At 50.1% G+C, this 23,082-nt stretch overlaps 1 protein-coding gene across 4 annotated transcripts in view; it reads right to left on the bottom strand.

Moving 5' to 3' along the window:
- Positions 1 to 23,082, bottom strand: part of EFHD1 (EF-hand domain family member D1) — a 78,353-nt gene that overhangs the window by 13,790 nt on the left and 41,481 nt on the right. For all 4 annotated transcript variants that reach the window (XM_023188594.2, XM_023188593.1, XM_023188592.2 and 1 more), the window contains one exon: positions 6,682 to 6,829. In XM_023188594.2, the coding sequence (XP_023044362.1) occupies positions 6,682 to 6,829 (148 nt within the window). The remainder of the gene's footprint in view (positions 1 to 6,681; positions 6,830 to 23,082) is intronic.

Below are 23,082 nucleotides of genomic sequence, written 5' to 3'. Positions count from 1 at the left end.
AAGATGCCCACGGAGAGATTGATCGTCAGCCCCGTTCATCCACCTGCAGCTTCAAACTCTCTCACTAGAGGCCGGCAGAGACTCAGTTTGCTGCGGATTATCAGAGCCTGAACACTGATTTGAAAGAAGACAGGCCTCTTGAAGGAGGCCAGGCCCCCCAAGAATAGGTTGGAGGTCAAGGGGATGGGGACACAAGGGGTGGGAAAGATCAAACCAGCAGACTTCAGGGCTGTGGATGAGAGGCATGTGCAGAGAGGGAATGACATAGCAGTCGCTCCGTGCCCTGCTATCCTTAAAGCATTTCCTTCACAGAAGGCCCCACCATATTGCTCCACGAGGCAAACAGAACAGGCAGCCCCACCGGGCCAGTGCTCTCTGGGGCCCAGACAGGCAGCTGCAAAAAGACAGAGCACTGACTGGGTGTGGTGGCTCACACCTGTAATCTCAGCACTTTGGGAGGCTGAGGCGGGTGGATCACTTGAGGTCCAGAGTTCGAGACCAGCATATGACCAACATGGTGAAACTCCGTCTCTACTAAAAATACCAAAATTAGCCAGGCATGGTGGTACACAACTGTAATCCCAGCTACTCGGGAGGCTGAGGCACAAGAATTGCTTCAATCTGAGAGGTGGAGGTTGCAGTGAGCCGAGATTGTGCCACTGCACTCCAGCCTAGGTGACAGAGTGAAACCGTGTCTCAAATACATACATACATACATACATACATACATACATAATAAATAAAATAATAAAATATTTTCTAAAAAAAGAAAAGACAGAGCACCACCCCCAGCCAGCGCCCACCCAGGTGACCTCGGGGACTTTCGCCATCCCCGAGGCTTGGTCTTCTCACATCCAGAGTGGAGATGACAGTTTACGGATGGGTTCCATGAACTGGAAACATGAGGGAAAGCTCTCCTATGGGTCCCTTCCCAGAGCTGTTTCCTCTGAACCCTTAGGTCTGGGGCAGATCCAGACCACATCCACTCACTGTGCCAGGTCAGCAGGTGACCAGCAGCATCCCCGTCACACCTCAGGGGTCCCCCCTACCCCAGCCAGTCAAAGAAGGAAAAAAAAACTCAGCTCAAGCGGAAAGCGCCCAGCCTTCCATGAAGCATGCCAGACATCTCCATTTATTTTATTACAATCACCAACCACCCTAAATGATAATTTATCCAACTGCCCAGCCTTGTTTGTCTTCCTATTTATAGTCCACAAAGCCGGGCATGTGGTGGAAGAATTGGAAACTGTCCTAGCTGTGACTGTGAAGAAAGAGGGGGAGGGAAGGAGAGGTAGAAAACAAAGAGACAGCAAGAGAACTAACAAAGCTAAAAAGCCCTTCACACGCAAGCTATGGATGCTTCTGATACACGCAGGGAATTTTTAACTTCATGGCTGCGGCTGGTGATGCAAACGTTCCCTCGGTACTAGTTAGAACTCTTAGGTTGCAAGTGACAGAAAAAAACTTGTTCACTTAAGCAAAAAGGAGGTATTCATTATTTAAAACAGATGTCTCGACCAGACACGGTGGCTCATGCCTGTAATCCCAGCACTTTGGGAGGCTAAGGCAGGTGGATCGCCTGAGGTCAGGAGTTCGAGACCAGCCTGGCCAACATGGTGAAACCCTGTCTCTACTAAAAAGAAAAATACAAAATTCTCTGGGTGTGGTGCTGCATGCCTCTAATTCCAGCTATTTGGGAGGCTGAGGCAGGAGAAGCGCTCGAACCTGGGAGGTGGAGGTTGCAGTGAGCTGAGATTGCACCATTGCACTCCAGCCTGGGCAACAAGAGCAAAACTCCGTCTCAAAGTAAATAAATGAATGAATAAATAAATAAACAAATAAATAAAATAGATGTCTCAAAAACCCAAGGACAAGATGCAGTGGCCTGGAGGAGGACTGGGAGAGGCAAAGCCCTTAGGACTGGAGGCAAGATTCCCCCTCCCTCTCTCATGCTGGTCCACGTGGTAGAAAGTGGGCACCCCACACTGTATTACCCTTCCAAGAACAGCCATCTGCAGAGCCAACTCAGAGCACTTCAGTCCCAATTTCAAAATCCCAAGAGAGAATTCGATTGGCCTGGTGAGACCAGGGGTTCACCCATGGTCTGGTCAGCCACGGTCAGGCGGGCGGGCAGCCCAGCACGGCCAGGCTCCAGGGGCCACTGGATTTGTCTGCTTGGGCTGCCCTAACAAAATTGTGCAGACTGGGTGGCTCACACAACAGAAACGTATTTTCTCACCGTTTCAGAAGCTGGAAGTGCAAGACCAAGGTGGCAGCAAATACGGTTTCCAGTAAGGAATGTCTTCCTAGCTTGTAAAGGGCACAGGAAGAGAACTTAGTTTTCACAATGGTCACAATAGCGGGGAGAGCTATGCACACCGCGATTTTAAAGACACAAAAACTGAGGCTCAGAAGTAAAAGATCTCACTCTGGGGACCTAGCTTTGCATGGCAGACTGAGCCCGTGCTCTTTTCAGTCTGTGAACACAGCCCTGGTCCACTAGGGCCTTAAGCAGAGGTGGAAACCAGCACAGTGAAATAATGGAACAGGAAAGTATGAGTGGCAGCATGTCCTTACATTCCCAGGGCCTGCATGGCTGGGGCGGCTACTAGAGATGGGACTGGGCTTGGAACTGACAAAGGGTAGACTGAATGTCCCTGAAGCTCCGGAATGGGGGTGCAAACAAATCACAGGAACCCTTTGGAGATTTCCAAGCATCTGATGTCTACCATCTGCTGGCCAAACCAGCAGCTAGACAAAAGCTAACCAAGCATCACGGATTCAGGGAGGAGCACCTGCGGTTGGCCCCTGCGTACAACGGAGCAGATGGGGGAATGTGTCTTAGTTCATTTGGCAATTGCAAGCCACGAAACACTCTCTCAGCTCCTGTTCCCAGAGGTCACAGCCTCACCACAGCTCTCTCCCCAGAACCTACTCCAAAGCTTCACCAAGGCAAAAGTATGTGCCTTCTATACTCCAGAGGTATTCGGGTTGGAAAGAGCCAGTGCCCCAGTAGGAGCCAAATGGGGCAGCTGTGAAGACAAGTGTGGTGGTGACAGGACAGGCCGAGTGGCACGGAGGCCACAGCCCACACCCAGCAAACTCAGATCTCTGTGGCCCTTCAGCCCCTTGGCTCTGGCATGCAAAGCTGGATGAGACCATCCAGAGGGTCATGCCCAGCCCTGTGAATCCTATCTCAAGTTTAGTAAAGGTGGAAGATTTTGGAGCTGATTTGTAGAAGCAAGGGACAAGCCCAGTTCATCACGGCTCGGGGAGGGGCTTGTGGCTGCCAGTTCTGCTCCAGGAAGAACTTCTAGCCTAGAGAGACCAATGCTTGACCCAAAGTCTCACATCAGAAACCAGGGTGCTAGCTGGGTGTGGGGGCTCACACCTGTAATCCCAACACTTTGGGAGGCTGATGTGGGAGGACTGTTTGAGCCCAGAAGTGAGAGGTTGCAGTGAGCTGTGAAAAAACCAGGGTGCCAGTACTCCGTTTCTGGAATAACCAAGGTTAAACACCAGGAAGCAGGGAGAGTCCTCTACTCCCAGCTCCTAAGGCCTGAAGCTGAGACATGACTGAAACTGCAGATGCTCTGAGCCTTTAATCTGATATCATCATCAAAATTATTATAATAGGCCAGGTGCAGTGGCTCACACCTATAATCCCAGCACTTTGGGAGGCCAAAGCAGGTGGATTGCTTGAGGCCAGGAGTTCGAGACCAGCCTGGGCAACATGGGGAAACTCTATCTCTACTAAAATTACAAAAAGTAGCCAGGAGTGATGGCACGCGCCTAGAGTCCCAGCTACTCAGGAGGCTGAGGCAGGGGAATCGCTGGAACCCAGGAGGTGGAGGCTGCACTGAACCGAGTTCACACCACTGCACTCCAGCCTAGGCAACAGAGTGAGACTGTCTCAAAAAAGTTAATATAATACAGGTGGCAGATAAAACTCATAAGAACACATCGAACACATGAAATCCCCTTCCCTGTGGGGTGGCGTCCTTGCCATGGAAAACATCGGATAGTCTTGAGACACTGTCCCTAAAATAGAAGCGGCTTTCTCACAGGGGTTCTTAGCCATCTGGGGATCAGCTGTGAATGCTATATGCACTCTTCCCGGGGAGATGCCGGTACCTCAAAATTTTGCCTGCAATTTCAGAGGTTCAAAGACCAAGTCCATTCTTGGATTGTTGGTGAGGGGGCTCCACCGGCACAGAATAAGACCCTTTAAAAAATTACTTTTGAAAAAATGAGCCAGGTGTGGTGGTACACGCCTGTGGTCCAGCTACTCAGGAGGCTGAGGTCGGGGGATCGCTTGAGCCTGGGAGGTGAGGGTTGCAGTGAGGTAAGACTATACCACTGCACTCCAGCCAGGGGAACAGAGTGAGACTCTTGTCTCAAAAAATTAAAAAAATAGCTGGACGCAGCTCATGCATGTAATCTCAGCACTTTGGGAGGCCGAGGCAGGCAGATTGTTTGAGCTCAGGAGTTCAAGACTAGCCTGGGCAACATGGAGAAACCCCCTCTCTACTAAAAATACAAAAATTAGCCAGGAATACTTGTGCACACCTGTAATCCCAGCTACTTGGTGGGGACTGAGGCACAAGAATCACGTGAACCCAGGAGGTGGAGGTTGCAGTGAGCTGAAATCATGCCACCGCACTCCAGCCTGGGCAACAGAGTGAGACTTTGTCTCAAAAATTAAAAAAAAACAATTAAAAAAAATCTATTTTGGGGATGGGCACAGTGGCTCACGCTGTAATCCCAACATGTCGGGAGGCCAAGACAGGAGGATTGCTTGAACCCAGGAGTTTGAGACCAGTCTGGGCAATAAAGTGAGTCCCTGTTTCTATAAACAACAACAACAAATTTTAATAAAAAATAAACTATTTTTGCATGCTGTAAAAATAAAAAGTAGCTAGACATGCCTGTAATCCCAGCACTTTGGGAGGCTGAGTTGGAGACCAGCCTGGGCAACATAGCAAGACTCTATCTCTACAAAAAATTTTTTAAAATTAGCCAGGCATGGTGGTACATTTCTGTAGTCCCAGCTACTCAGGAGGCTGAGGTGGGAGGATGGGTTGATACTGGGAGTTTGAGGCCGCAGTGAGCTGTGATCATGCCACTGCATTCTAGCCTAGGCAACAGAGCAACCCTGTCTCAAGTAAATAAACAAACAAATAAATAAATAAACAATGAAAATGAAAATATAAAGAAGTATTATTCTCAAAATAACGGGGCAAGGTGGCTCATGCCTGTAATCCCAGCACTTTGGGAGGCAGAGGCAGGGGGATCGCTTGAGGCTGAGTTGGAGACCAGCCTGGACAACACAGTGAGACCTCATCTCTACAATGAATTTAAAAAATTAGACATGTGTGGTGGTATGTGCCTATAGTCCCAGCTACTCATGAGGCTGAGGTGGGAGGATCAATGGAGCAGACTGGAAGGTCAAGGCTGCAGTAAGCCATCATTGAGGATTGAGCCACTGCACTCCAGCCTGGGTGATAAGCAAAGAAGACACATTATTGTATATTTCAAAATAATTAAAAGGAATAGAATGTTTCAAATACAAAGAAATGATAAATGCTTGAGGTGACGGATACCCAGATTACCCTGACTTGGTCATTACACATTGTATGCTTATATTGAGATATCACACGTAGGCCGAGCTTGGTGGCTCACGCCTGTAATTTCAGCACTTTGGAAGGCCGAGATAGAGGATCACTTGAGGCCAGGAGTTTGAGACCAGCATGGTCAACATGGCGAAACCCCATCTCTACTAAAAATACAAAAATTAGCCAGGCCTGGTGGCGCACTGTAATCCCAGCTACTTGGGAGGCTAAGGCACAAATCGCTTGAACCCAGGAGATGGAGGTTGCGGTGGGCTGAGATCACACCATTGCACTCCAGCCTGGGCAACAGAGTGAGACTCTGTCTCAAAAAATAATAATAATAATTAAAAAATCACATGTCTAATATGTACAATTATTATGTATCCATAACAATTAAAAATAATTTTAAAATATGCTTAAAAATGAAAAGCTTTAATATATAAAAAAGAATAACCTTATAAACCCACCAAAATTTTGTCCCCATAAATATCCACTATGAATATTTTGGTGAAGATCCTCCAAATTTCTTTTTTTTTTTTTTTTTTTTGAGACGGAGTCTTGCTCTGTCGCCCAGGCTGGAGTGCAGTGGCCGCATCTCAGCTCACTGCAACCTCTGCCTCCCGGGTTCACGCCATTCTCCCGCCTCAGCCTCCTGAGTAGCTGGGACCACAGGCGCCCGCCACCTCACCCGGCTAGTTTTTTGTATTTTTAGCAGAGACGGGGTTTCGCCGTGTTAGCCAGGATGGTCTCGATCTCCTGACCGCGTGATCCACCCGTCTCGGCCTCCCAAAGTGCTGGGATTACAGGCTTGAGCCACCGCGCCCGGCCGATCCTCCAAATTTCTTATTATTTTACTGAAAGGAGTTTATACTACTACCCATGCTGCTTTTTCCAGGCCAGAACTGGGGTTAGCTGTCTCCTAAAAGGTATTTTTGAAAGCAGAATTGCAGGTTAGATATGCAAACAGCACTCTGCAGAGGCCAAATCCATTTGTGCTCCAGGGGGCTGTACACTTGAAGGTCCTCTCAGGGGCACCCCACAGGGGCTCAGGGCCACAGCAGGCAGGTACCTCCCGGAAGCTGAGCTTGCCATCGAAGTCCTCGTCCACCTCCTTGATCATGCTCTTCAGGCCCAGGTGGGTCTGGGGGGCCCCCAGCTTCTCCATCATCAGCTTCAGCTCCATCAGGTCGATGAAACCATCCCGCCCAGCGTCATACCTGCAGGGTCAAAGGAATGCATGACCGGGACGAAAGGACACTTGTTTGTCTCCCAAACATGTAATTCCTTTGGCTTCATTCATTGAAAAATGACTCAAATGCCTCCCGCTCTGCGAGGCCGATGTGAGTCACCTGCTCCAGAGTACCCCTCTCTCTTCAGAGCGCCTCAGGGCTTTGCATGACTCAAAGTGGATCTTGTACTACCTGTTGGTTTTCATGTCTTTTATCTCCTCAACTAAACCATAATTTCTGGTGGGTGAGAAACATGCCTTGTTTACCTTAATTTCCCCCCGTTTCAGTCCACAAACATCAAGTGAGCACCTCCTCCTAATGCTGGACATTGGAGGGGTTGCAGGAGCTGGCCCCTGACACCCAGCACATTCGCAGGGAAGGGCTGGCAATTCCAGGAGCCTCCTCCTGGGCACTGCCCCTGGATCTCTCCCACGGCCATTCCCAACAGCCCGTCCCAGGTCTAGGGAAGTTGGTTCCCACCCTTGTGTGCGGCTGTGACTCTGGCTCATGATTCCCTTCTGGTTCGCTCGTCTTGTCTCCAGCTCTGAACGGCTATGTCTGCTGAGAGGGCTCTGACTCTGTCCTCTAACAGGGCCACCCCTCTGCTCACTGGTCCCCCAGCCCCCAGCCAGGAAACAAACCCAGCCTCACCAGGTGGGGACCGGCCCTGTCCCCTCCTGGCCCAGCCATCACCAGCCCTCTGTGCTCGGCTTCCTCCAAGCCACTTCTCCCATTACAGGATTTCTCCACAAACCCCCTGGCTTTCCTCCCTTCAAGCATTTCCCGTCACCCAGAAACTCCTTGCTGCTCAGGTATGAATACATTGCTCTAAAAACAAAGCAGTTTACAACGGCCAAAAGGTGGGAACAACGCAAGTGTCCACGGACAGATGAAAGGAGAAATGAAACGGGGTATAGCCAGCCAGGTGCGGTGGCTCACGCCTATAATTCCAGCACTTCAGGAGGCCAAGGCGGGCGCATCACCTGAGGTCAAGAGTTCGTGGACCAGCCTGGCAAACATGGTGAAATCCTGTTTCTACTAAAAATACAAAAATTAACTGGGCATGGTGGTACACGCCTGTAATCCCAGCTACTCGAGAAGCTGAGGTGAGAGAATTGCTTGCACCTGGGATGCGGAGGCTGCAGTGAGCCAAGATCACACCACTGCAGTTCAGGCTGGGTGACAGAGTGAGACTCCATCTCAAACACAAAAAGGGGGTATATTCGTATATCCACACAATGGAATATGGTATGTTTATACAAGGGAATATTGTTTGGCAATAAAAAGGAAGGGAATCCTAACACATGGGTGAACCTTGAGGGCATTCTGCCAAGTGAAACAAGCCAGCCACAAAAAGGCAAATCCTGTATGGTTCCACTTCTGTGATGTTCTTACAGTAGTCAAATTCATAGAGACGGAAAGTGGATGAGTGGTTGGCAGGGGCTGGGAGACAGGGGCATGGGAATTAGTGTTCAATGGGTAGAGATTCAGCTTGAGATGAGAAAAAGGTTCTGGTGATGGATGGTGGTGATAGCAGCACAATAACGTGAATGTACTTAATGCTGTCCACTTACATGGTTAAAGTGGTCAGAGGTTTTGTTTTTTGTTTTTGTTTTTGAGACAGAGTCACACTCTGTCACACAGGCTGGAGTGCAGCTGCACGATCTCTGCTCACTACAACCACCACCTCTCAGGTTCAAGCGATTCTAGTGCCTCAGCTTCCCAAGTAGCTGGGATTACAGGTGTGCACCACCACACCCAGCTAATTTTTGTTGTTATGTTTTGTTTTTGAGGCAGAGTCTTGCTCTGTCACCCAGGCTGGAATGCAGTGGCACAATCTCGGCTCACTGCAACTTCTGCCTCCTTGGTTTAAGCGATCCTCCTGCCTCAGCCTCCCAAGTAGCTGGGATTACAAGTGGGTGCCACCACACACAGCTAATTTTTGTATTTTTAGTAGAGATGGGGTTTCACCATGTTGGCCAGGCTGGTGTCGAACACCTGACCTCACGTGATCCGCCTGCCTTGGCCTCCCAAAGTGTCGGGATTGCAGGCATTAGCCACTGCACCTGGCCTGGTCAGTTTTATGTTGAGTGCATTTTACCACAATATTTAAAAAATTAAATAAATAAAGCTGGGTATAGTATCACAGGCCCACCTGTAGTCCCAGCTACCTGGGAGACTGGGGTGCGATGGTCGCTTCAGCCCAGGAGTTTGACTGTATCCAGCCCGGGCAATGTAGCAAGACCCCATCTCTTAAAAAAATTAATAAAGGGGCTGGGCATGGTGGCTCACACCTGTAATCTCAGCACTTTGGGAGGCTGAGGTGGGCAGATCACGGGGTCAGGAGATCGATATCGAGACCATCCTGGCTAATACAGTGAAATCCCGTCTCTACTAAAAATACAAAAAATTAGCCAGGTGTGGTGGCGGGCGCCTGTAGTCCCAGCTACTCGGGAGGCTGAGGCAGGAGAATGGCATGAATCCAGGAGGCAGAGATTGCAGTGAGCTGAGATTGTGCCACTGCACTCCAGCCTGGGTGACAGAGCGAGACTCCATCTCAAAAAAAATAAATAAAATAAAATAAAATAAAATGAATAAATAATAAATACAAATTTAAAGATTAAAATAAACAAATCAGGCTTCCTCACTGATCTGGTTTGGCTCTGCATCCCCACCAAATCTCATGTCGAATTGTAGTCCCCAGTGTTGGAGGTGGGACTTGGTGGGAGGCGGTTGGATCATGGGAGTGGATTTCTCATGAATGGTTCAGCACCATCGCCTTGGTGCTGTTCTTATGACAGTGAGTGAGTTCTTGCAAGATCTAGTTGTTCAAAAGTGTGCAGCACCTTCCCACTTGCTCTGTCTTGCTCCTGCTCCAGCCATGTGAAGCACTCCTCCCCCTTCACCTTCTGCCATGCTTGTAAGTTTCCTGAGGCCTTCCCAGAAGCCGAGCATACACTGCCGTATTTCCGGTACAGCCTGAGGAACTGTGCATGAGCCAATTAAACCACTTTTCTCATAAATTAGTTAGTCTCAGGTTTTTCTTTGTTGCTGTTTGAGAACTGACTCATCCACTCATTACCCATCTGCATTCCCCGCAACACAGCCTCAGTAACAAAAACCCACCATTATGGAGAACAACCACTACCCGCCAAGAAATGTAGCCTGTGGGCACCTAGGAATCTAGCGCTGTGGGCTGGAGGTATTTAAGGCTCCCAAGGTCAGGCTGGAGAGGAGGCCCAGGAATCCCTGACAGGCTCCCCTCCAGTCACAGTGGCCACCTCGTGCCGTTCCCCCCACCCAGCCACCCCCTTTCTGCCCTCCTCTATGGTCTTCCTCTGCCCGGGAGCTCAGGGAGCCACTCGCTTCCTCCTCAGCTCTCCAATAGCACCCACTGTCCATCCTTCTCCGGGACAGCATTCACCACCTTCCTCTGGTGGGTGCTATTTTTCTTTCTTATGTTTTTTTTCTCGATGCCCTCACTTTAACAGTATGCTGGCTACTTCTTACTCAAGCAGCTCTGTGCTCAGCGCGGCCTCCTCGCTGGCAGAGTTACATTGCAAGGCACTAAAGGACACAGACAGGATCACTGGATGGCTGTTAGTGAGCTCTGAGGAACCGTGAAGGATGAGACGGGTGTTCCAGGTCTGGAAACAAGCAAGGTGCTTCTGGGTTTCCCAGAAGTGGTCAGAGTATGTGAATCACAGATGCTGCAGCCCAGGATCTAGCGTTGCCAGAGGATGGTTTGTGAGCACTTTAAGAAGGGAAGCAACGATTTCCATGGGTTCACTGAAAATGACTTGGGGATGGACCTCACTTACCTGTTTTTTAAGCTTTTTTTGAAAAGACAGCTTTATTGAGATATAATTCACATACCATAAAACTCACTGTACAGTGCATGGATTTTTAGTATATTCAGGTTGTGCCAACATCATTACCACGTAATTCCAGAACGTTTGCATCACCCTAAAAAGAAACTGGTACCCATTTGCAGTCATTTCCCACTCCCCTCTTGCCACCCCTCCCCCCTAGCAACTACTAGCCTTTCTGACTCTATGGATTTGCCTCTTGTGGACATTTTGTTGCCCAACAATATTCTACTGCATCAATATACCATATTTCGTTTCCTCACTCATCAGGTGATGGACACTTAGTTGTTTCCACTTTTTGGCAACACCTTACGAACAGTGTTGCTTTGAACGTTCATATACAAGTGTTTGGATATATATTTCCATTTTCTTGTGTATATACCCAAGATTGGAAATGCTGGGTCACATGCTTATTTACTTGTGAAACGTTACTGTCAAGTTGGTCTAACGGAAAACCACAGCTGACCTGATGTCACCACTCAGGGTGAGCAATGCGCTCTAACAGGCCCTTAGGGGGAAGATAAACGGGTATGGATACACTTAGGCAGATTGGCTTTTAGTTAGAGCCACCCGGAAAGGGTGCTGACTCTCAGATTTGCTATTGACACAAAGTTGGGGCACAATCTAGGCCCAAAAGATCTCAGCAAGCTGGTGTGATGTCCACAGATAAAATATAGCAAAGAAAAACGCAAGGTCCTGGCTGGGCAGAGTGGCTCATGCCTATAATCCCAGCACTTTGGGAGGCCAAGGTGGGTGGATCATCTGAGGTCAGGAGTTCAAGACCAGCCTGACCAATGTGGTAAAACCTCGTCTCTACTAAAAATACAAAAAATTAGCTGGGTGTGGTGGCGCATGCCTGTAATCTCAGCTACTCAGGAAGCAGAGGCAGGAGAATCGCTTGAACCCAGGAGGCAGAGGTTGAAGTGAGCTGAGATAGTGCCATTGCACTCCAGCCTGGGGGACAGAGTGAAACTCAGTCTTAAAAAAAAAAAAAAGAAAAATGCAAGGTCCTAAACAAAGAATCACCATAGGATCCAATGGATGTCTGGATACTAGTATTCTCTCTCTCTTTTTTTTTTTTTTTTTAAGACGGAGTTTCACTCTTGATGTCCAGGCTGGAGTGCAGTGGCGCGATCTCAGCTTACTGCAACCTCCGCCTCCTAGGTTCAAGTGATTCTCTTGCCTCAGGCCTCCCGAGTAGCTGGGATTACAAGCGCCCACCACCATGGCCAGCTAATTTTTTGTATTTTTAGTAGAAACAGGGTTTCATCACGTTGGCCAGGTTGGTCTCGAACTCCTGACCTCAGGTGATCCACCCGCCTTAGCCTCCCAAAGTGCAGAGATTACAGGCGTGAGCCACCGTGCCCGGCTGACACTAGTATTCTCAGCAGCATTATTCACAATCACCAAAAGGAGGAAACAATCCAAATGCCCAATGACAAAATGTGATCTATACAAACAATGGAATTCCATTTAGCAGTGAAAGGGAAGTGAACTCTGACACATGCTCCCAGGCTACAGTATGGATGAACCTTGAGGACATTGTGCCAAGTGAAATAAGCCAGTTGCAAAAAGGGCACCTCATTGTATGAATTCACTCATCAGGTCCCTAGATAGTAGTCAAAATCATCGAGACAGAAGTAATGGTGGCTGTCAAGGGCTGGGGAAGAGAACAGGGAGTTAGTGTTGAATGGGGACAGAGTTTCAGTTTAGGAGGGTGAAAATATTCTGGAAATGGATGACAGTGATGGTTGCATAATAATGTCAATGCTGTTGCCACTGAACTCTATACTCAAAAATGGTTAAAAATGTTTTGAAAATGGTAATTTTTGCTGGGCGCAGTCAGTCAGGCCTGTTATGCCAGCACTTTGGGAAGCCCAGGCAGGAGAATCACTTGAGCCTAGGAGTTTCAAATCAGCCTGGGCAACAAAACAAGACCCCATCTCTACAAAAAAATTAAGAAAGTACCTTAGTGTAGTGGCCCACATCTGTGGTCCCAGCTACTCGGGAGGCCAATGGGGGAGGATCACTTGAGCACAAGAGTTTGAGGCTACAGTGAGCTGTGATCACTCTAGTCTAGGTGACAGCATGCAACCCTATCTCAAACAAAACAAAATAGCTAAATTTCACATTATGCATATCTTACCACAATTTTAAAAAAATGCAAGGTACTGGCTCGGAGCAGTGGTTCATGCCTCCAATCCCAGCACTTTGGGAGGCTGAGGTGGGAAGACTGTTTGAGCCTAGGAGTTCAAGACCAGCCTGGGCAACATAGTGAGATGAGATCCTGTCTCTTCAAAAATATAGAAAAATTAGCAAGGCATAGTGACATGTGCCTGTGGTCCCAGCTCCTCAGAAGGCTGAGGCAGAGGGATCATTTCAGGCCTGGGAGGTCAAGGCTGCAATGAGCCATGTTCACACAATTGCACTCCAGCCTGGGTGACAGAGTGAGACCCTGTCTCAAAACAATTAAAAAAAAAAAAAAAAAAAAGCAAGGTACTAAAACTGAGACCCCCACAAACTGACTTTCCCAGCACAGGTTTTGAGACAAATGGCACTCACTTGCACCTGTGACCACACCTTCAGGGGACTGGGACGCTACAATGAGTCAGGGAGGCTGCCAAAAACTTGTGGGCAAAATAAATCATAGTGGCAAGTACAAAAAGTCCTGAATCCCGAATGCAGGGGCCACAGTCCTGTCTACCCCATCATGGCCTGCCCCACTCCACGCAGACCTCACACTGCAGGGAGGCCATGGGCCTGGTCAGCGGGAAGCACCCAAGAAGACGAATGGACTTAAGACCCCACACAAGGACAGGGTGGAAGGAACCAGCGGGATTTGGCAGAGCTGCCTTCAGATGTTGCCCAGGGGCCCAAAGGGTGCCAGAACTGGGCTCTTTGCATGGAAATGGGTGAGACAGGCTTCAGCTAAGTGCAAGGAAGTGCCTTCTGGCAAAACGGCCAACTGGAACTAGACCTGAGAAGGAGCTTGCACAAATCAGCTGGGAGGGACAGTCTCTGTTACACAGAGTCCCAAAGTAAACAGGTTCAGTGTGGAACTTTCCAGAGCCTTCCATATGTGTCCAAAACTTACAAGAGGGAAACAGAGCGCACAGACTCATCTGACCACACAGTCCTCTGCATTTGGGGATTTTCCATTGAGAAGATGCACCTTGGCAATGCAGTGCTTCAAGAAAACCCTCTGAGAAGCACTTCTCTGGTCAAGTCAGTCTTAGCAGGGGCGGCCCAGCTAAATGACCACTAAGGGCAGGTACGGTGGCTTGACCCTGTAATCCTAGCTACTCCAGAGGCTGAGGCAGGAGGACTGCTTGAGCCCAGCAGGTCAAGTACAGCCTGGGCAACACAGTGAGATCTATCTCTTAAAAAAGAAAAACATGACTACTAAGGTCCCTTCAGTGCCAAGATTCTGGATAAACGTCTTCTGCCCACTGCTCACTGCCCGGCACACACAGCGTGTTCCAACAGAATTGGCAGAAAAGGCTGAAGTGATGAATGTGGTGCATTTGAGAAGCGAATCATTTGGGACATGAACAAAGAGTGAGCAGAAAGGAAGGAGAGTGAAGCGAGTAAGGGAGGAACGGAAAAGCCTGGGTGAAAGGAGACAGCAGCGCCCAGGAACAGGAGATCAACTGGTTAGGCAGATGGGAAGATAAGTAAAGGTCAGGGAATAGGCAGGAACCTGTCCTCAGCTGGGAGAGGAAGGATCAGGGAGATGACCTCCCAGCCCACCTAAGCCGGAGCTAGCACAGCCTCCCGCAGACACAGAGGGGCTGTCGCATGGGAGGGGAAAGAGGCTCTCCCCAACACGGGGAAGGGTATGAACAAAGCCATCTTCTGGCAGGGCACGGTGGCTCACGCCTGTAATCCCAGCACTTTGGAAGGTCGAGATGGGAGGGTCAACTGAAGTCAGGAGCTCAAGACCAGCCTGGCCAACATGGCGAAACCCTGTCTCTACTAAAAATACAAAAAACTAGCCAGGTGTGGTGGCAGATACCCATACCTGTAGTCCCAGCTACTCGGGAGGCTGAGGCAGGAGAATTGCTTGAACCAGGAAGGTGGAGGTTGCAGTGAGCCAAGATTGTGCCACCTGGGGGTGACAGAGTAAGACCCTGTCTCAAAAAAAAAAAAAGAGAAAAGAAAAGTCATCCTTTTACCTCTGGGGTTCAAACTGAGAGGAATCTAGAAGACTTGGGAAACCTTCCTTTCAGATCCCAAAGCCTGCAACATTCTCCAGGCCTAACAAAAAGGTCAAATATGTCAAAAAAGACCTCGGCAAGCTCAGGGCAATATTGAAGGCATTCCAACTTTTTTTTTTTGAGACGGAGTCTCGCTCTATCGCCCAGGCTGGAGTACAGTGGTGCAATCTCAGCTCACTGCAACTTCTGCCTCCCGGGTTCAAAGTGATTCTCGTGCCTCAGCCTCCTGAGTAGCTGGGATTACAGGCACGCACTACCACGCCGCCTAGTGTTTGTATTTTCAGTAGAGACAGGGTTTCTCCATGTTGGTCAGGCTGGTCTCGAACTCCTGACCTCAGGTGATCCGCCTGCCTAGGTCTCCCAAAGTGCTGGGAATATAGGCCTGAGCCACCAGGCCTGGCCCCAACTTATTTAAATGGGCAAGAAAATTTGGTTCAACTCCTTTGGAGAGAATGTGCCCGGCAACAGAAGCCCACCAGCCCAGTGGGCAAGTCCCGTAGAGAGAAAAGGGCCGTTGGTGTTCTGCTGAGAGCCACCGGCTGGGCAAAGGAATAAAGTGACTGTGGAGCCATGACCGTGTAATGTGGAGGGAAGAAGGGCAGGAGAGAAAAGAATCCTGAGCCAAGCACCCCCTTCAATCCCAGCTGCTCAGTCAGGGCTGCTTTCTTTTGTTCCTGCTGGAAGCGTCAGCCAAGTTCCCTTTATTTAAGTCCTGGCAGGACTCTAAAGCTACCACAGGCTGGGCACGGTGGCTCATGCCCGTAATCCTAGCACTTTGGGAGGCCGAGGTGGGCAGATCTCTTGAGGTCAGGAGTTGAAGACCAGCCTAGCCAATGTGGTGAAACCCCATCTCTACGAAAAATACAAAAATTAGCTGGACCTAGTGGCGCGTGCCTGTAATCCCAGCTACTCGAGAGGCTGAGGCAGGAGAATTGCTTGAATCTGGGTGGCAGAGGTTGCAGTGAACCAAGATCATGCCACTGCACTCCAGCCTGGGCGACAGAGTGAGACTCCATCTTGGAAAAAAACAAAAACAAAAACAAAAAACCCGCCAGGCACAGTGGCTCATGCCTGTAATCCTAGCATTTTGGGAGACCTAGGCAGGTGGATCACTTGAGGTCAGGAGTTCGAGACCAGCCTGGCCAACATGGCAAAACCCTGTCTGTAATAAAAATACAAAAATTAGCCAGGTGTGGTGGTAGGCGCCTATAATCCTAGCTACTCAGGAGGCTGAGGCAAGAGAAACGCTTGAACCCCGGGGACAGAGGTTGCAGTGAGCCGAGATTGCACCACTTCACTCTAGCCTGGGCAAAAGCGTGAAACTCTGTCTCAAAGAAAGAAAAAATCAGCCGGGCGCGGTGGCTCAAGCCTGTAATCCCAGCACTTTGGGAGGCCGAGACGGGCGGATCACGAGGTCAGGAGATCGAGACCATCCTGGCTAACACGGTGAAACCCCGTCTCTACTAAAAACTACAAAAAACTAGCTGGACGAGGTGGCGGCGCCTGTAGTCCCAGCTACCCGGGAGGCTGAGGCAGGAGAATGGCATGAACCGGGGAGGCGGAGCTTGCAATGAGCTGAGATCTGGCCACAGCACTCCAGCCTGGGTGACAGAGCGAGACTCCGTCTCAAAAAAAAAGAAAAAACCAACCAACCAAACAAACAAAAAGAAAAAAATAATAAAGCTACCACATCAGTGGTACCCTCTCTCCTATGGAGCCAGGATATATACACCAGAAACCTGTCTTTCTGTCTTCAAAGTGACCCTTAGAGGGTTTGTCTACAGTCACTTCCGTTAGGGCCTGGATTTGCAAGACAGGCAGGAAAAACCTCACATGTCTTTATCATCTCACTGTTTTATCTGCTTCTCTCAAAATGCCTGATGTCTACATAGGGCATGGCACACAACAGGGTTCCAAACATGTAGTAACTAAAACTGGTCGGCTTTGCAGTTCACAAGGCATTGTCTCATGTACTGATCCTTTTGATCTTCACAACAGTCCTGTGAAGAACTAATCACAGCCGCCTGCCTTTATGGGTGCCTGAGAGCTTAGAAGTGCCAGGCACTGTCCTAAATTACCTCACTGAACACAGCAGTGCTGTGAAGTGGTTATTAGTAGCCCCGCTTCATAGACGGTGAAAACTGAAGTAAGTGAATTCGTAGGGATCAGAATGAACCTGGGGTTTCAAGCAGACACTAAGCTTTCAAGTATAGTAGGAACGATGTGCCCGTGAACTTGGAAGGGGCTAGAGAAAGCACAGTGTGTGCTCCGTGTCCCCATGTCCAGGTCACTGTTGTGAGAGTTAGACATTTGGCAATTATGTCTCAAGATGTAGACAGAAAAGATAGAAGTCACGTTTCTGAATATTTGTGGATTCTGATGGTGGCCCCAAAGCATGGACCCGTGGCTACCGACATATGCAAAGGAAGTCATTGTTCGCCAAGAGGAATGCTGATGTTACCGCCTCGCAGACATCAGAGAAACAGTCTCACCAGCCATGCCCTTCAAATAGATGTCATCTGATGTAATCCTTCAAGGCTCCTCTGAGGGGTGTGGTGCTGTTTGGCTGATGGAGAAACAGGCCCACCAAGGTCGATCAGCACAAGATCACCAGGCCCAAAGAGGACCCCCAGCCTGACCCCCTAACCCGCAGCTCTGCCCCAGGCTGGGTAATGTGGCCAGAGGAGTTGGGTTTTAGGGAAGTGAGACTTGATTTTCAGGTCAGTCCTCATCATGCCAAGGTTGCCCCTCCAAAACAGTTCACAAAGACAGAAACTGGAGTTAGGTATTTGTTTTGTTTGTTTGTTTTTTGAGATGGAATCTCCCTCTGTTGCCCAGGCTGGAGCGCAGTGGTGCAATCTCAGCTCACTACAACATCTGCCTTCCGGGTTCAAGTGATTCTCTTGCCTCAGCCTCCTGAGTAGGTGGGACCACAGGACCCTGTCATTTTTTGTATTGGAGTTAGGTATTTGAAAGATAAAGGAAAATAAACAAGATAAAGAATCCTCAATGTGCTCATCACACAGGCAGGTGTGGCTGAAGGAAGCTGGGGGTGAGGGGCTCAGCCTCCCAGGTAGGGTCCAGGGCCAAACACACTGGGGGGAAGGGGGAACACTTTTCTTTAACCTGCTAGAAGGTTCTCCAAGCAACTGCAGTGTGAAAGTCCCTTAAGACAAGGTTACCTGCAAACAGGAGATCTTATACCAAACTTTTGAGCCTCTGGGAAAGGCAAATGAAGGTGGATTTGTTTTCTTCATTCTTGAAAGGTATGTTGCCCCCTCTCCTTCCATGAAAATGCTATCACATTCCTTGCAATTTGGAATCCAGCCATGTAGAAAGGGAACCCCATGGAATAGCACACCTGGCACCCCTCCCCTGCGCAAAGATGCCCTTCCCAGCCCTGGAGCACCTGGAAGCGGGAGGTCTGGGGAGGGAGGACCAACCTCAGTCCAGGAGGGAGGCCCTGGCCCCAGTGAGGCCTCACGGAGCCCCAGCTCTGGGCCCAATTGACCGGGGCCTGCTTTCTTCCCACAAGCGTGGCCTAACCCTGGATCCCTCCTCCTTATTTCAAATGATCACCATCTTTCCTTTTTCTCCCCATAGCCTACATCTTTCAAATGCTGTCAGGCTTACTGGAGTCCCGTGAGCTCCCAGCTCCTTCTCTGCCAACATCTTAGCTCATTTTTTCCCTATAATTTAAACTTTAATCCATATACATATATATTTTTAATTAAAGGCAATCCAGAATAGACCAAGTGTGGTAGCTCACACTTGTAATCCCAGCACTTTGGGAGGCTGAGGCGGGCGGATTGCCTGAGGTCAGGAGTTCGAGATCAGCCTGGCCAACATGGTAAAACCCTGTCTCTACTAAAAATACAAAAATTAGCCAGGCATAGTGGTGGGCTGTAATCCCAGCTAGCTGGAAGGCTGAGGCACAAGAATTGCTTGAACACTGGAGGCGGAGGTTGCAATGAACCGAGATCGCACCACTGCACCCCAGCCTAGGTGATAGAGTGAAACTCAGTTTCAAAAAAAAAAAAAAAAAAGGGGCCAGGCACGGTGGCTCACACCAGTAATCCCAGCACTTTGGGAGGCCAAGGCGGGCAGATCACCTGAGGTCAGGAGTTCGAGACCAGCCTGGCCAATATGGTGAAACCCTGTCTCTAGTAAAAATAGAAAATTAGCCGTGTGTGGTGGCACATGCCTGTAATCCCAGCTACTCAGGTGGCTGAGACAGAAGAATCTCTTGGACCTGGGAGGCGGAGATTGCAGTGAGCCAAGATTGCGCCATTGCACTCCGGCCCGGACAACAAGAATGAAACTCCTTCTCAAAAAAAAAAAAAAAAGGCAACCCCAGAATAGTAAAGAAAAACTACCCATAAAAAGACCCTGCAGCCCTGTTTGCATCCTAGAGTTTTCTTGTGGACTTGTGGTCTTTTCCCAAATTTTCCATTTTCTCAGTCCCTTTCATCTTTGTTATTGTTACTTTTTAGAGATAGGGCCTCGCTATGTTGCCCAGGCTGGAGTGCAGTGGCTATTCACAGGAGAAATCCCACTGCTGATTAGCACAGGAGTTTTGACCTGCTGCTTCTGACCTGGGCCAGTTCACCCCTCTTTAAGCAGCCTGGTGATCCCCCCTAACCCCACCTCCCCTCTTGGGAAGTCACCGTATTGATGCTGAGCTCAGTGTGGGCACCTGATGGGCACAGAACACAGAAAGCCCAGAACTCTTGGGCTCAGGCGATCCTCCCAAGGGGCTGGAACTCCAGGCATGTATCATCACGCTCAGTCCCTTTCATCTTTATATTCTCCAGACTTTGTTAGGGGGAGACTCTGGTTCCACTGGCACTTGGTATGATTCCAAACCGGCCCCATCACCCTCTTGGGAGAGACTTGGCCCCATCTGTAACCCGAGAGTGCCACGAGCCTTGTGTGTCTTGCACAGTGGTCAAGGGGCCCAAAGGAAATCATCCCCTTGCACAGCACATGGGCCCAGGTAAGCTATCAGTGAGGAGCCTATTTTTTTAAAGTAGCACCTGGCTGCGGTCATGAGGAAGCAGACAGTTCCCAGGGCTTCCACTCTAACAAGCTGCTCACACCCAGCTTGTCCCAGACAGCCTCATCTTTAGCCTTCTGGGGAAAACCCAAACCCACCACCTGCCATGGTCACTGTTTGTGCTGCTGCTCCACAAAGCCTCCTGAGTGACTCTTAGGATCCAGCCCTATCAGAGGATAAGGCCTGCCTCCCTAGGCCCCCTGGAAAAGGTTTCTCAACTCATCTAATAGTTGAGGCCACCACTGAGCAGTGGAGCGAGGCGCGATTGCCTGGGTCACTTGATTATCTGCTGCTGTGCGTGCCCACTGCCTGGGAAAGCCCCCAGATCCGCCAAAGGTGGATCCCCAAGATCCCCGAGGTGACTCTGACCCCAACCCCACCCAGGGCCAGCTAGCAAAAGGACAGCAGCAAGGGACAATGGCTGGTCTCCAGCATCTTCCCGGTTTCAGGCCCATGAGTCAGTCACTTACTCTCTTGGCTTCCACTGTGCAGAGCCCCTGGGCTTTCTTGGTTTTCCAACTTCCCTACCAGGAATTATCCTGCCATTCATGGAGAAAGAAGCTGGCCGGCCTTTGTCCACCAGAGGCTCAGCTGTTGGAAAGTCCCAGGAATCCCTCAGATAGGGTGTTTCCAGGAGGGGAGCAGTGCCCCAGAACACGCCTTAGTGATGGGAGGGGGTTGCCTGCACCTCAGGGACACCAGGACACAAGAGCACCTGCTTCTCTTCACACAGAAAGGCCTGGAATAGAAATCACGCATTGCCTTTTTTCAATAGCCAGGCTCTGGCCCCACAAAGTGAGGTCCCCAGACCAGAGCATCATGGTCACCCAGGGGTATTAGAAATGCAGTCTCAAGTTCCACTGAGACCCCCAGACCTGCTGAACAGAGCCTGCATTTTCACAAGCCCCCCACATCACGTTCAACACGCCACACCCTGGGCACGTTCAAGGCAGAGAAGGGCGACATAGACTACACCCACCGGCAGGTGGTCTTCTCAGGGGCCCTCCTGGGGTTAACCTATGGGTGTCCCCAGCTGTGCCTATCTAGATGAGCCTCAGGGACTCCCTAAGGTCACAGGACTGTAGTCCCTCCTCCCTACATCCCTGCCTGCAAGGTTCTCTGAGTTTCTAGTTTTCTCTGGTTGTGTGGGTCCTCCCCAGCTGTCAAATCACCTGCTCCTCCTTCCTACCCACCCAGCTGCGGGCTGGGAAACAGTCACTCCCAATGCTCTAGCTGCATGCAGAGTGAGGGTGGGCAGGCTCTGAAAAAGGGCCAGGGGACTCAGAGATACAAAAGCTTTGACCTAAAGTTTTCATCATCCAATCAAACCACTCATAGCCACTTTTGTCCAATGAGCTCCCAGCTCACCTTGTGCCCCAAACACTCGGCTTATGCACTCACTGCAGTGAGTGTGATAATAGCTCACTGCAGCCTCCAACTCCCAGGTTCAAGCAATCCTCCCACCTCAGCCTCCTGCCTAGCTGGGACCACAGGTACATACCTCCTATGCCCAGCAATTTTTTCACATTTTTTTGTAAAGACAGAGTTTCGTCACATTGCTCAGGCTGGTCTTGAACTCCTGGACTCAAGCAATCCTCTTGCCTCAGCCTCCCAAAGTGCTGGGACTACAGGAGTAAGCCACCTTGCCAGGTCTGCATAAAAGTTCTGATAGGAAGCCAGGCGCAGTGGCTCACGCCTGTAATCCCAGCACTTTGGGAGGCCAAGGCGGGTGGATCACCTGAGGTTAGGAGTTCAAGACCAGCCTGGCCAATCTGGTAAAACCCGTTTCTACTAAAAATACAAAAATTAGCCGGGCATGGTGGTGGGTGTCTGTAATCCCAGCTACTTGGGAGGCTAAGGAAGGAGAATCCCTTGAACCTGGGAGGCAGAGGTTTCAGTAAGCCGAGATCGCACCATTGCACTCCAGCCTGGGCGACAAGAGCAAAACTCCGTCTCAAAAAAAAAAAACAGTTCTGATAAGAGAGTCCTGAGGGGCCAGGAAACTGGGTCGGAAGGGCCCCTGGAAACCTAGTTCTTCTGGCATTCCCAGGAGCCCTGTGGATATCAGGGAACAGATGTTCCCAAACAACACAGGGTTTCCACACTAGACTCCATTCGGTCTGTGCCTGGTGCAGTTCCAGCAGTGCCAAGGTCAGGGAAGGAAATGGCCAGTGGGAGGCCCTAACGAGGGGGTGTGCAGCGGCCCAGGGGGCACAGGTCTCAGAGCAGGCCAGGGCAGCAGCCCAACACAAGCAGACTACGGGGCACTCGGCCATCACCCCAAGTGGGAGACAAGGACGTCGTGGGCTGCCACCCATGCAGCTCTCAACATTTCCTCTCCACCACTGCTGCCAGGAGGACCTTTTCCTGCGTTCCCCACTCCAGTCCCACACCACCTTAAACCCAGCAGCCCTCAGTGGAAAGAACACTGGGCTGGAACATGAGTGCCCTAATTAAGGCCATGACTGCACACCGAGTGGTCACGAGGTCTTGTGCACAACCTGAGAAGGTGGTCACTTACCTTTTTCCAGGTCTCACTTACAGGTGTGTGCCCGTGTGGGTCAGTGGCTCTGTTGGAGGGAACCGCATGACCCCACTGAAGGCTCACATTACCTCCTATGGCCACGGGGAGCTGTGCAGCTCCTCTCAACAGTCATCAGGGCCTCAGTGCAGCTGCAGCCGGCAGAGCTCAGAAGCCTCCACAGAGGTCAAGGTGCCTACTCTGCCATGGCCCTGGGCCCAGCACTGGGCTGGGCATGGGGACTGCAGGAAGAGGTTAGCCACTTTTGGCCACGAACATTCTGTCTCTGCTTTCCCAGGGAAACTCTGGAGCAGGAGGGAGCGTCATAAGAATCAGCAATAACCAGCAGGACACAGTGGCTCACGCCTGTAATCCCAGCACTTTGCGGGACTGAGGTGGGTGGGGATCACCTGAGGTCAGGAGTTCAAGACCAGCCTGGCCAACATAGTGAAACCCCATCTCTACTAAAAATACAAAACTTAGCCGGGCGTGGTGGCATATGCCTGTAATCTCAGCTACTAGGAAGCTGAGGCAGGAGAACAGCTTGAACCCAGGAGGCAGAGGTTGTCGTGAGCCAA

Source organism: Piliocolobus tephrosceles, chromosome 11 (genome assembly GCF_002776525.5).
Source record: "Piliocolobus tephrosceles isolate RC106 chromosome 11, ASM277652v3, whole genome shotgun sequence".
In the NCBI taxonomy this organism is placed as follows: Eukaryota; Metazoa; Chordata; class Mammalia; order Primates; family Cercopithecidae; genus Piliocolobus; species Piliocolobus tephrosceles.
This window is presented reverse-complemented; position numbering and strand designations above follow the sequence as displayed.